We start from the raw sequence: 13,575 nt of genomic DNA on the forward strand, positions 1-13,575 counted from the left end.
GATCATTATAGTTTCCTGTCCTTCCCTCTCCTTACCTGAGTAAGGAAGGAGGCAAATTATGGTGTGCTATTATTAATACATTGGGAAAAGAGGACCTGGTTTACACCATGTTGAAAACAAAAGTAACACTATATATTGTGCCTATCGAAAGCCATTATGATAATGCATCAGTCAGAAAGTGTATAATTGCTCAGCTCAGAAATGGAACAGTCACAGAACACTGACACTAGCAAATTTTCTGCAATTACTGTTTTGTTCTGTTTTCTCTGCCAGGTTAAAAAAATAATGATAACAGAGCCTCTGCTCAAGCTCTGAAATATTTATTTTCTTATAAAATCTTGTATTTGGGAAAATTTTTATTTGGGAAGGTAATCACTGTATTTATTTTTCTGAAGCTAGAAACGGGGAGAGACAGTCAGACAGACTCCCTCATGCGCCCGACAGGGATCCACCCAGCACGCCCACCGGGGGTCGACGCTCTGCCCACCAGGGGGTGATGCTCTGCCCCTCCGAGGCATTGCTCTGTCGCGACCAGAGCCACTCTAGCACATGGGGCAGAGGCCAAGGAGCCATCCCCAGCGCCCAGGCCATCTTTGCTCCAATGGAGCCTCGCTGCGGGAGGGGAAGAGAGAGACAGAGAGGAAGGAGAGGGGGAGGGGTGGAGAAGCAGATGGATGCTTCTCCTGTGTGCCCTGGCCGGGAATCAAACCCAGGACTTCCGCACGCCAGGCTGACGCTCTACCACTGAGCCAACCGGCCAGGGCCGCAATCACTGTATTTAGAATGAAAGATCTTTCAGTATGCACTCAAGACCTTCATTTATTTTTGTTGAACTGAGATTGAATTTTCCTGATTCATTCCAATTTCTAGAGCATATTCTGCAGTTATCACTTCCTCTTCTGAAATATTAGTGGAACGTCATTTATCTAAGCCAGTGGTCATTAGTCAACAGAGCCAAATATCAACAGTACAACAATTGAAATTTCTTTTGAGAGCCAAATTTTTTAAACTTAAACTATATAGGTAGGTATATTCCTTATCAAGGTAATGCCTGCACATGGTATTTTGTGAAAAAGCCACACTCAAGGGGCAAAAGAGCTGCATGTGGCTCATGAGCTGCAGTTTGCCAACCAGGGATCTAGGCCAGGGGTTGGGAACCTATAGCTTGCGAGCCAGATGTGGCTCTTTTGATGGCTGCATCTGGCTCGCAGGCAAATCTTTAATAAAAAAAAATAATAACGTTAAAAATATAAAACAGTCTCATGTATTACAATCCATTCATTTCCTACCACTCATGTTCATGGTTGCGGTTGGCTGGAGCCAATCACAGCTGTCCTCTGGGACAACACCAAATTTTTATTGGATAATGTGTAATGTACACAGGTCATTGTGAGGTCAGGAAGTAAACTTCCCTCCTTTTAATCAAGTAGTCAGCTAGCTAATTGCAGAAACACTTTTGTCGAAGAAGATGGATAAAAGAAAAAGGGATGAGGAGTATCATACTTTTCAGCAGGAATGGACAGAGGAATTCGCCTTTGTGGAGAGAGCAGGTTCTGCAGTGTGTCTAATATGCAATGATAAAATTGCATCGATGAAACGGTCAAATATAAAGCAGCACTTCGACACATGCCAAACTACATTTGCATCGAAATATCCAGCAGGGGACAGCAGGAAGAAAGCATGTCAAGAGCTACTGTGCAGAGTGCAAGCTAGTCCATGTTTGGACCCAACAAGGTGACTGGAATTCAGCTACCTTTGCTGGTGCTTTAGCAATTGTGAGAAACAGAAAGCCATTCACAGATGGGGAGTATGCCAACACATTCATGCTTGATGTTGCCAATGAATTTTTTGACAACTTTTTGGATAAAGACAAGATAATCAAATGAATAAAAGACATGCCTCTGTCGGCAAGAACTGTTCATGATCGAACCATCATGATGGCAAATCAAATTGAGACAACACAGTGAAGGACATAAATGCAGCACCATTCTTTTCTCTTTCTTTGGATGAGTCAACTGATGTAAGCCATTTATCCCAGTTCAGTGTGATTGCAAGGTATGCTGTCGGTGACACACTATGTGAGGAAAGTCTTGCTGTTTTGCCTATGAAAGAAACAAGAGGGGAGGATTTATTCAAGTCTTTCACTGAGTTCGCTAAAGAAAATATCTACTGATGGATAAACTTATTTCGGTGTGTACTGATGGTGCTCCGTGCATTGTGGGGAAAAACAGAGGATTCATAGTGCTTCTTCGTGAACATGAGAAGAGACCCATCCTAAGTTTTCACTGCATCCTACATCAGGGGAGCTTTGTGCTCAGATGTGTGGTGAGCAGCTTGGTGAGGTGATGTCACTGGTCATTCAGCTGGTCAACGTTATTGTTGCCCGAGCTTTAAATGATCACCAGTTTAAAACACTGCTGGGTGAAGTTGGGAATAATTATCCTGGTCTGCTTCTGCACAGCAATGTGCTTTGGTTGTCAGGAGGGAAGGTGGTCAGCCGTTTCATGGCTTGTCTGAGTGAAATCTGGACTTTTCTTGAAATGAGAAATGTCGAGCATCCTGAGTTAGCTAACATTGAGTGGCTCCTGAAGTTCTACTATCTCGTGGACATGACTGAACATCTGAACCAGCTCAGTGTGAAAATGCAAGGCGTTGGAAATACACGCTTATCCCTTCAACAAGCAGTGTTTGCATTTGAAAGCAAGCTGGAACTCTTCATCGCTGACACTGAAACAGGTCGTTTACTACACTTTGAAAAACTGGGAAAGTTTAAAGATGTATGCACAGCAAGTGACCCTGCTCAACGTCTTGATCTCCAGCTGCTAGCGAGCTTCACATCAAATCTCCTGCAGTCATTCAAAGTGCGCTTTGGAGAATTTCATGAGTACACTCGTCTTTTTAAGTTCATCTCCCATTCACACGAGTGTGCAGTGGACAGTGCCGACCTGAGTTACATCCCTGGTGTCTCCGTCAGAGATTTTGAGCTACAAGCTGCTGATCTGAAGGCCTCAGACATGTGGGTGAATAAGTTCAAGTCACTGAATGAAGATTTGGAAAGACCTGCACAACAGCAAGCAGAGTTGGCGAGCAAACACAAGTGGGGAGAAATGAAAAAACTTCAACCCACGAACCAGCTGATTGTCAATTCTTAAAATGTGCTTCCCTTCACATACCACACACTGCAGCATGTGAGTATTGCTATACTGACAATGTTTGGCTCTACGTATGCAGGTGAGCAGTCTTTCTCACATCTAAAGAACATTAAGACCAACCTACAATCATGTTTAACGGATCGAAGTCTCAACGCCTGCATGAAGCTTAACCTCACCACGTATCAACCGGACTACAAAGCCATCAGCAAAACCATGCAGCACCGAAAGTCTCATTAATGGTAAGAAGTACTTTATTCATCATTGGTTAGCAACAGCATAACAACGTTATTAAAAAGAATTCAGAGACTTATTGTACTTTAAAAGTGTTGGTCTTATATAAAATGCACACATTTACTTGTATTTAGTGTTAAACATATTGTATGGCTCTCACAGAATTACATTTTAAAATATGTGGCATTCATGGCTTTCTCAGCCAAAAAGGTTCCCGACCCCTGAAATAGTCCATTTATATTTACTGCTTGCTTGGGATAGTATGCTTTTGAGTTAAAATGGAAACTTTAGCCTAGTTCAGAGATGAGGGTCAGGAGTCTTTGCACAATTTGTGACTATGCACAACTATATGGGTGTGTCTTATTTGTGTACTTTTCTGGAGTCTCATTTACTTTTATTAGATCATAAAAGATGTTTGGGAACTGAAAAAAAATCAAACCTTTGAAATCTTCACTTTTAATCCTAGAAGTTCATAGAAAATGTAGGGTTTTTTTTTATATGCTTTGGCTAAGTCCAACTTCATTATCTAATACTTCAACAGTGTTTACTATGTGCCAGTCATGGTTCCAGGTGCTTTACTTTTTTTTATGATTTCTTTTTTTATTTATTTAAATTTATTGTGTTTACAGAGATTCAAGTGTCCCACCGAATACATCCTTCCCATCCCCGAATTCCCCTCAACAATCCCCTTGTCTCCCTCCCCCAAACACCCTCCCCCCTTCCCTCCAGGATTTGCTTTTCTGTTCTCTATAATGCTGTGTTATGTATATATAATTTCACCAATCTCTTTTCCTTCTCTAATCTCATCCTCTCATCCCCTTTCCCACTGGTTCCTTTGATCCCTCCTCTGTCTCTATTCTGTTCCTCAGTTCACATTGTTCTTTGGATTCCTCATATGAGTGAGGTATATGATATTTTTATTTCTTGCCTGGCTTATTTCACTTAACATAATAGTTTCCAGGTCCATCCATGTTGTCACAAAAGGTAGTATTTCCTTCTTTTTCATGGCCCCATAGTATTCCATTGTGTATATGTACTACAGCTTTTTAATCCACTCATCCACTGACAGACACTTGGGCTGTTTCCAGATCTTGGCTATTGTAAACAATGCTGACATAAACATGCGGGTGCATTTCTTCTTTTGAATCAGTGATTTGGTTTTCTTAGGATACATTCCTAAAAGTGGGATGGCTGGGTCAAAAGGCAGTTCCATTTTTAATTTTTTGAGGAGTCTCCATACCATTTTCCACAGTGGTTGCACCAGTCTGCATTCCCACCAGCAGTGTAAGAGGATTCCCTTTACTCCACAGCCTTGCCAGCACTTAATATGTTTTGTTTTGTTAATGAGTGTCATTCTGACTGGTGTGTGGTGATATCTCATGTGGTTTTAATTTGTATTTCTCTAATGATTAGTGATGTTGAATGTTTTTTTCTTTTGCTAGTGGGCATCTGTATGTCCTGTTTAAAGTGTCTATACATTTCTTTTGCCCATTTTTTGATTGGATTATGTCCCTGGTGTAGAGTTTTTATGTTCTTTATAAATTTTGGTTATTAACCCCTTATCAGACATATTTTCAAATATGTTATCCCATTGTGTGGTTTATCTTTTTTTTTTTTTTTTGCGTTTTTCTGAAGCTGGAAACGGGGAGAGACAGTCAGACAGACTCCCGCATGCGCCCGACTGGGATCCACCCGGCACGCCCACCAGGGGTGATGCTCTGCCCACCAGGGGGCGATGCTCTGCCCCTCCGGGGCGTCGCTCTGACGCGACCAAAGCCACTCTAGCGCCTGGGGCAGAGGCCAAGGAGCCATCCCCAGCGCCCGGGCCATCTTTGCTCCAATGGAGCCATGGCTGCGGGAGGGGAAGAGAGAGACAGAGAGGAAGGAGGGGGGGGTGGAGAAGCAAATGGGCGCTTCTCCTATGTGCCCTGGCCGGGAATCGAACCCGGGTCCCCCGCATGCCAGGCCGACGCTCTACTGCTGAGCCAACCGGCCAGGGCCGTGTGGTTTATCTTTTTATTTTGTTCATATTGTCTTTAGCTGTGCAAAAGATTTTTAGTTTGATATAGTCCCATTTGTTCATCCTGTCTTTTATTTCACTTGCCCGTGGAGATAAATCAGCAAATATATTGTTGTGAGAGATGTTGGTGAGCTTACTGCCTATGTTTTCTTCTAAGATGCTTATGGTTTCATGACTTACATTAATTCTTTTATCCATTTTGAGTTTATTTCTGTGAATGGTGTAAGTTGGTGGTCTACTTTTATTTTTTTGCAGGTAGCTCTCCAATTTTCCTAACACCACTTGTTAAAGAGACTGTCTTTACTCCATTGTATGCTTGTACCTCCTTTGTCAAATATCCATTGTCCATAAAGGTGTGGGTTTATTTCTGGGTTCTCTGTTCTGTTCCATTGATCTGTATGCCTATTCTTATGCCAGTACCAAGCTGTTTTAAGTACAATGGCCTTGTAGTATAACTTGATATCAGGAAGTGTGATACCTCTAACTTTATTCTTCTTCTTCAAGATTGCTGAGGCTATTCATGTTCTTTTTTGGTTCCGTATAAATTTTTGGAATATTTATTCTAGTATATATCTTTGAAGTATGTCATTGGTATTTTAATGGAAATTGCATTGAATTTATAAGTTGCTTTGGGTAATATAGACATTTTAATAATGTTTAATTTATTCTTCTTATCCTTGAACACAGTATATGCTTCCACTTGTTTGTATCTTCCTTGATTTCTCTTATTAATGTTTTATAATTTTCCGAGTACAAGTCTTTAACCTCCTTGGTTAAATTTACTCCTAGGTACTTTCTTTGTTGTTGTTGCAGTAGTGAAGGGGATTGTTTTCTTAATTTCTCTTTCAGACAGTTCATTGTTGGTGCATAAAAATGCCACTGATTTCTGAATATTAATTTTATATCCTGCCACTTTGCTGAACTCATTTATCAGGTCCAGTAGTTTTTTGACTGAGACTTTAAGATTTTCTATGTACAATATCATATCATCAGCAAATAATGATAGTTTTATTTCTTCTTTTCCAATTTGGATGCATCTCTAAAATCTTAAATCTACATTTCTCTTTACTAGATTTCCCGCTCCCCCCTTGTTCTGTTTACAACAGGACCCTTAACATTTTTACATCATTGGTTTGGTTGTAATAAATCCCTTGAGGGTTTTTTTTTTTTGTATTTTTTTCTATATGGGAAGCTTTTTATTTCTCCTATTTTAAATGATAGCCTTGCTGGATAAAGAAGTCTTGGTTGTAGGCTCTTGTTCTGCATTAATTTGAATATTTCTTGCCATTCCCTTGTCGCCTCAAGTGTTTTTGTTGAGAAGTCGGATATCATCCTTTTGGGGTCTCCTTTGTAGGTGATTGACTGCTTTTCTCTTGCAGCTTTTAATATTCTTTCTTTATTTCTTAGCTTTGGTATTTTAATTATGATGTATCTTCGTGTAGGTTTATTTGGGCTCCTTTTAATTCTCTGTGCTTCTTGAACTTGTGTAACTTTTTCCTGCATCATATTCAGACATTTTCATCTATGATTTCTTCAATCAGGTTCTCTATCCCTTGTTCTTTCTCTTCTCCTTCAGGAACCCCTATGAAGCGGATGTTGTTTCTCTTCTTATTGTCACAGAGCTGTCTTAGAGCTTTCTCAGACATTTTGATCCTCCTTTTTTTTGCTGTTCTGCTTCCATGCTTTTGCTTATCTTGTCCTCTAAATTGCTGATTCAGTCCTCTCTTTCATCCTGCCTGCTTTTCATTCCTTCTAGTGTAGTCTTCATTTCTGATATTGTGTTTGTCATTTCTGTCTGATTCTTTTTTATGATTTCAATGTCCTTTTTGATGCCAGATATCTTTTTGTTTAGATGTTCATGTTGCCTATCTGTGGTTGCTCTAAGATTCTTGAGCATCCTAACAATCATTATTCTAAACTCTGCATCTGGCATCTTAGTTATTTCCATTTTATTCTCTTCTTTTTATGGGGATTTCTCTTGTTGGTTCATTTGAATTGCACTTCTCTGTCTTCCCATTTTGTCTCTATATAGACTGCTCCTTCAAATAAGTTGTTTGTGTAGCTGAGTATAGGGTTGTTGTTGTCTGACTCCAGCTTTCAGTTGTGAAATTTCTAAATCTTCCTGGGATGAATTCTGCTGTTTGTAATCTGCTGTAGGCTACTTGTCTGCTGCTACTGCTCTTTTTGCTGTTTGTGACAACATTTTCTATGCCTTAGCTGCGTCAGGTGTGAGGAGCCTTTCCTTTAGATACCACTCTAACTATGGTTGTTAGGTCTTGAGCTGATTCTCTCCGTATCTGGCGACTGGATGTATCGGCCCTGGACCTCCTTGGCCAGAAACTGGCGAAGACCAGTGGGAGTCACCGCTTTTGACTGGCCTTCAGCAACCTTCTTGTAGCTACAGGCGATCCAGAATGATCTGCTCTTCATCCGACACCTGATCCTCCAAGTTGGCCATCTTGGGATTCTCGTGGTGCTTTACTTTTTTAACTTAGTTGATCTTTCCAGAAATTCTGTGAATAGATTCTATTATTATTCTTGTTTAACAGTTAATGAAACTGAGGCACAGTTTCAAAAGGTTAGTAAGAGGCCTGACCAGGTGGTGGCACAGTGGATAAAGCATCGGACTGGGATGCAGAAGACCCAGGTTTGAGACCCTGAGGTTGCCAGTTTGAGCGCAGGCTAATCTGGTTTGAGCAAAGCTCACCAGCTTGGACCCCAGGTCACTGGCTCGAGCAAGGGGTTACTCGGTCTGCTGAAGGCCCACGGTCAAGGCACATATGAGAAAGCAATCAATGAACAACTAAGGTATCACGACGAAAAACTGATGATTGATGCTTCTCATCTCTCTCTGTTCCTGTCTGTCTGTCACTATCTATTCCTCTCTCTGACTCTCTCTCTGTCTCTGTAAAAAAAAAAAAAGTTAGAAGAGGAAAAACTAGGCTTCACACTCAATCAGTCAAGCTTTAGTGATAACTTTTTGGGGGTGAGGTGGGGGAATTAAATTTAATTGTGTGACGTTGGTCCATAAGAACACATAACTTTCAGGTAAACATCTCTATCACATTTAAAATGTCGATTATGTTGTGTGCCCATCACCCAAAGTGAAATCATTTTCTGTCATCATATATTTGTCCCTCTTTACTCCCCTCTTCCCAGCCCCCCTCCCCCTGGCAATCCCTTCATTTTTATCTATGTCCACGAGTCTCTGTTTTATATCCCACTTATGTGTGAAATCATATAGTTCTTGGCTTTTTTTGGATTTACTTATTTCACTTAGTACAATGTTCTCAAGGTCCATCCATGTTGTCATAAATGGCAATCTATCATCATTTCTTATGGCTGAGTAATATCCCATTGCATATATGTAGCGTATCTTCTTTATCCAACCCTCTATTGAGGAAATGTTTGGTTGTTTTCATGTCTTGGCCACCATGAGTAATGCTGCAAATGAACACAATGAATGTGCATGTGTCTTCACATACCAATGTTTTTGAGTTTTTCGGGTAGCCACTCAGTAGAGGGATTGCTGGGTTATATGGTAGCTCTATTCTTAATTTATTGAGGACCCGCCATACTTTCTTTCTACCAGTTAACATTCCCATCAGGAGTGAATGAGGATTTTTTTTCCTCTGCCTTTCCAGCACATGTTATTAACTGTCTTCTTGATAACAGCCTATCTAACAAGTGAGAGGAGGTATCTCATTGAAGTTTTGATGTGCATTTCACTAATAGCTAGTGAAGATGAGCATCTCTTCATATATCTATTCATGAGAGAAATGTCTGTTCAGATCTCTCCATTTTTTAATTGGATTGTTTGGTTGTTTGTTGTTGAGCTTCGTGAGTTCTTTATATATTTGGGATATTAATTCCTTGTCAGAACTGTTGTTTGTGAATATCAACTCCCATTTGGTTGGCTGCCTTTCTGTTTTGTGGTCAGTTTCTTTTCCTCTGCAGAAGAATCTTACTTTAAGATAGTCCCATTCATTTATTTTTGCCTTTACTTTTCCTTGCCTTTAGGGTCAAGTTCATAAAATGTTCTTTACGGCCAAGGTCCAAAAGTTTAGTACATATATTTTCTTCTAAGTAATTTATTATTTCAGATCTTATATTTAGGTCTTTGATCCATTTTTAATTAATGTTTGTGCATGAGGACAAGGTGTAGTCAAGTTTAATTCTTTTGCATGTGGCTTTTCAATTTTGTCAGCACCATTTATTAAAGAGGCTTTATTTTTTCTATTGTGTGCTTTTGGCTTCTTTGTCAAAGATGATTGCTTATAAGTAAGTGGTTTGATTTCTGGGCTCTTGATTCTTTTCCACTGGTCTTTATGTCTGTTTTTCTGCCAATACCATGCTGTTTTGATTATCATGGCTCTCTAGTATTATTTGAAACCAGGTAGTGTGATACCTCCAGCTTTATTCTTTTTTGTCAGGATTGCTTTGGCTATTTGAGGTCTTTTATGGTTCCATACAAATCTGGTGAATTTTTGTTCTATTTATTTAAAATATGACATTGCGATTTTACTAGTGATTGCATTAAATTTGTATATTGCTTTGGGTAATATGGCCGTTTTTACTATGTTGATTCTTTTGATCAATGAACATGGAATATTTTTTCATTTCAATGTGTCTTTTTCAATTTCTTTTAGTAATGCTTTGTAGTTTTCAGTATATAGGTCCTTCACATCCTTTGTTAAGTTTATTCTTAGGTACTTTGTTGTTGTTGCTGCTATTATAAAAGGAATTGTTTTATTCAGCTCATTTTCTGAAGTTTTCTTGTTGGCATATAGGAAAGCAGCAGACTTTTTTATATTGATTTTGTATCCTGTGATTTTATTGTGTTTCTTTATTGTTTCTAATGGTTTTTTGGTGGCATCTTTGGTGTTTTCTATATACAGAATCATGTCATCTCCAAAAAGTGATACCTTTACTTCTTCTTTCCTGATATGGATACCTTTAATCTCTTTCTTGTGCCTTATTGCTCTGACTAAACTTCCAGTACTGTGTTGAATAAGAGCGGAAAGAGTGGGCAGCTTTGTCTTGTTCTTGATTTTAGAGGAAGGGTATTTAGTTTTTTACCATTTAGTATGGTATTGAGGGAGGGGTTGTCATATATGGCCTTTATTATGTTGAGGTACTTTCCTTCTATACCCATTTTATTGAGTGTTTTAATCATAAGTGATGTTGTAATTTTTCAAATGCCTTTTCTTCATCTGTTGATGGGATCATATGGTTTTTGTCTCCTGTTTTGTTGATGAGGTGTATCACGTTGAAAGATTTGCATATGTTGAACCATCCTTGTACTCCTAAGTTGGTTCTTTGACAAAATTGATAAAATTGACAAACCCCTGGCCAGACTCATTAAGGAAAAAAAAGGAAGGACTCATATAGACAAAATCTGAAATGAAAGAGGAGAAATTAACACAGATATCATAGATATATGAAGGATCATACTAGAATATCATGAAAGATTATATGCCACCAAATTCAACAATCTAGAAGAAATGGATAGGTTTCTAGAACTATAGTCTTCCTAGAGTGAGGCACAAAGAAGTAGAAAACCTAAATAGACCAGTAAGCAGTGAAGATATAGAAACAACTACCAAAAACCTCCTAAAAAAATAAAAGTCCAAGACCAGATGGCTACACTAATGATTTGGTACATAGCCTTCTCAAAGTCTTCCAAAAAATTAAAGAAGAGGCAATACTTCATAATATATTGTATGAGGCCAACATAACCCTGACACCAAAACTTAGCAAGGACAACACAAAAAAGAAAACTACAGACCAATATCTCTAATGAATACAGATGCAAAAGTCTTAAAATAATAGCAAGCCAAATATAACAATACATTTAAAAAAATAATACATCATGATCAAGTTTGATCAAATTTACATTTCTAAAATCATACCTGATGATTTTTAAAAAATGCTCCTCTCTCATTTTTTTCATTTCTAATAAAGGCAGTTCTCTCTTTTTAGGTGCTTGGACAAAAATTAGTGGGATCATCACTGACTTTTTTTTTTTACTCACACTTAGTATCCAAATTGTTGGTCAATGGAAATGAATCTAGTAGTGTAAGATATAAAATGTCCAACCATTTCTCATCACCTCCAAGCTCACTGGTCCAAGTTATCATCATCTGTCACCCAGGTTATTACAGTAGCCTTCTTACTGTTCTTCCTTCTTCTGTCCTTATGCCCCTATACTTGATGCTTATCTGTGCTGCCAAAGTGACCTTAGTAAAATGCAAATCAGGATAAGTAACTCTCTTGTTCAATATGGAAGCCACATTTGGCTACTGAAATTTAAATTTAAATGACTTAAGATGAAATATAACAAAATGCATTTCCTCAATCACACTAGCCACAATTAAAAGGTTCCATAGCCACAAGTGGCTACCATACATGACAATGAAGATGGAGAACATGTCCATCATCAGTCCAGAAGTTTCTGAGTCAGCACCTCAATGGCTTCCCACCTCTACCACTTTCCTTGTCCACTCAGTTCCAATCTCACTGCCTTGCTAGCTAGCTCCTAAGCATGCCAGACATGTTTCTGCCTCAGGTCCTTTTCAGTTATTCTTCCCTCATCTTGGAGTAACCTTCTCTCTGGTACAGCTATGTGGCTTGTCATGTCTGTGCTCAAATGTCACATAGTAAGAGAGACTTTCTATGACCAGCTTATATAAAATAGCAACCCATTCAACTCTTTGACCCTTTTTATTCTTTGCTCTGCTTTGTTTTACATTAGCACTTAGCAATATTTGATATACAATTTATTTATTAACTTTATCCCTACCCTAAACCCTTCACTCCTTGAATTCAGCTACACAAAGGCAAGATTTTATTTTTTTATTGATTCCTTTATCCCAAGTACCTAATGTACTGCCAGGCAGAGTGGGTAAATGAAAGAAAGAATAAATGAATGCATGACTTTTGTTCTGTCTCACAGGAACCAGTAGCTGGGGCAAGCTATGGAAAAAATATGGATCCCGCTTACCCCGGGATGACCTCTGCCTGTATATCACATCGACTGATCTCACTCAGATGCTGGACAAGATGGGACTTCAGTATGAGTGTTACGACTTTCTGTCCACCATGGATATATCTGACTGTTTTATTGATGGCAATGAAAATGGAGACCTGCTTTTGGATTTTTTGACAGAAACCTGCCACTTTAATACAACAGCACCAGGTGATCTCAGAGCAGAAATTGTAAAAGATCTGCAAGAGCCTGAATTCAGTGTAAAGAAAGATGGAAAAGTTCTTTTTAATAATAATTTGAGTTTCATAGTAGTGGAAGCATAAATAATAATCAAGAGAATATATTCAAAAATTATATTTGAAACAGTGTTGATCATTTCTGTATTAAAATTACAAATACATTTTATAATATGAATAGAGCATTGTCTCATGTAAAATTTAGAGATTTCCAATACATTCTTGGACTTCCACATACAATCATATATGATATTGCTGGTCTTATCCCATTCCTTCTCTAGGCAAAGAGACCACATTGCAGGCTAAAGATCACCTGAGCTGGAAAAATTAGACTACTAAGTTTCACTGGCTATTGACAACAAAATCCTTTCCATTTGTTGATTTTAGTGGAATTTCCCAGAACACTAAAAAGACTGTACTATGGATTCTTTAAATACTAGAAAAGTATATGCTGATTGATACTTTGAACACTAATAAAGCATATGTTTATTGATTTTTCCCCTTTTATGAAGTATTTGTCTTTTACATTCTTCTGTTGTAGTTTCTATCTAATTTTTATTGATTGTTAAAAGTAAACACATTTAGGATATTTTATAATATTTTATAATATCTTAAATGTCATATATTGCCATTGTCTCTTATTTTGTTTTCTTTTTAGTCTCATCTATGATTTTCTTTCTTTCTTTCTTTTTTTTTTTTTTTTTTTTTTTTTTACAAAAACAGAGTCAGAGAGAGGGACAGATAGGAACAGACAGACAGGAACAGAGAGAGATGAGAAGCATCAATCATCAGTTTTTCATTTCAACATCTTAGTTGCTCATTGATTGCTTTCTCACATGTGCCCTGACCATGGTCCCTCAGCAGACTGAGCAACCCCCCCCCACTCAAGCCAGTGACCCTGGGCCCAAGCTGGCAAGCTTTTGCTCAAGCCAGATGAGCCTACGCTCA

At 38.6% G+C, this 13,575-nt stretch overlaps 1 protein-coding gene across 1 annotated transcript in view; it reads left to right on the forward strand.

Annotated features, from left to right (window-relative positions):
• The window catches only part of HNMT (histamine N-methyltransferase), a 48,133-nt gene extending 34,999 nt beyond the window's left edge, over window positions 1-13,134 (forward strand). The window contains exon 7 of the mRNA XM_066345086.1: window positions 12,359-13,134. Coding sequence (XP_066201183.1) covers window positions 12,359-12,714 — 356 coding nt within the window. The 3' untranslated portion in view covers window positions 12,715-13,134. The remainder of the gene's footprint in view (window positions 1-12,358) is intronic.
• The last annotated feature ends 441 nt before the right edge of the window (window positions 13,135-13,575 follow it).

The sequence above is a fragment of the Saccopteryx leptura genome, chromosome 7, assembly GCF_036850995.1.
Source record: "Saccopteryx leptura isolate mSacLep1 chromosome 7, mSacLep1_pri_phased_curated, whole genome shotgun sequence".
Taxonomy (NCBI): Eukaryota; Metazoa; Chordata; class Mammalia; order Chiroptera; family Emballonuridae; genus Saccopteryx; species Saccopteryx leptura.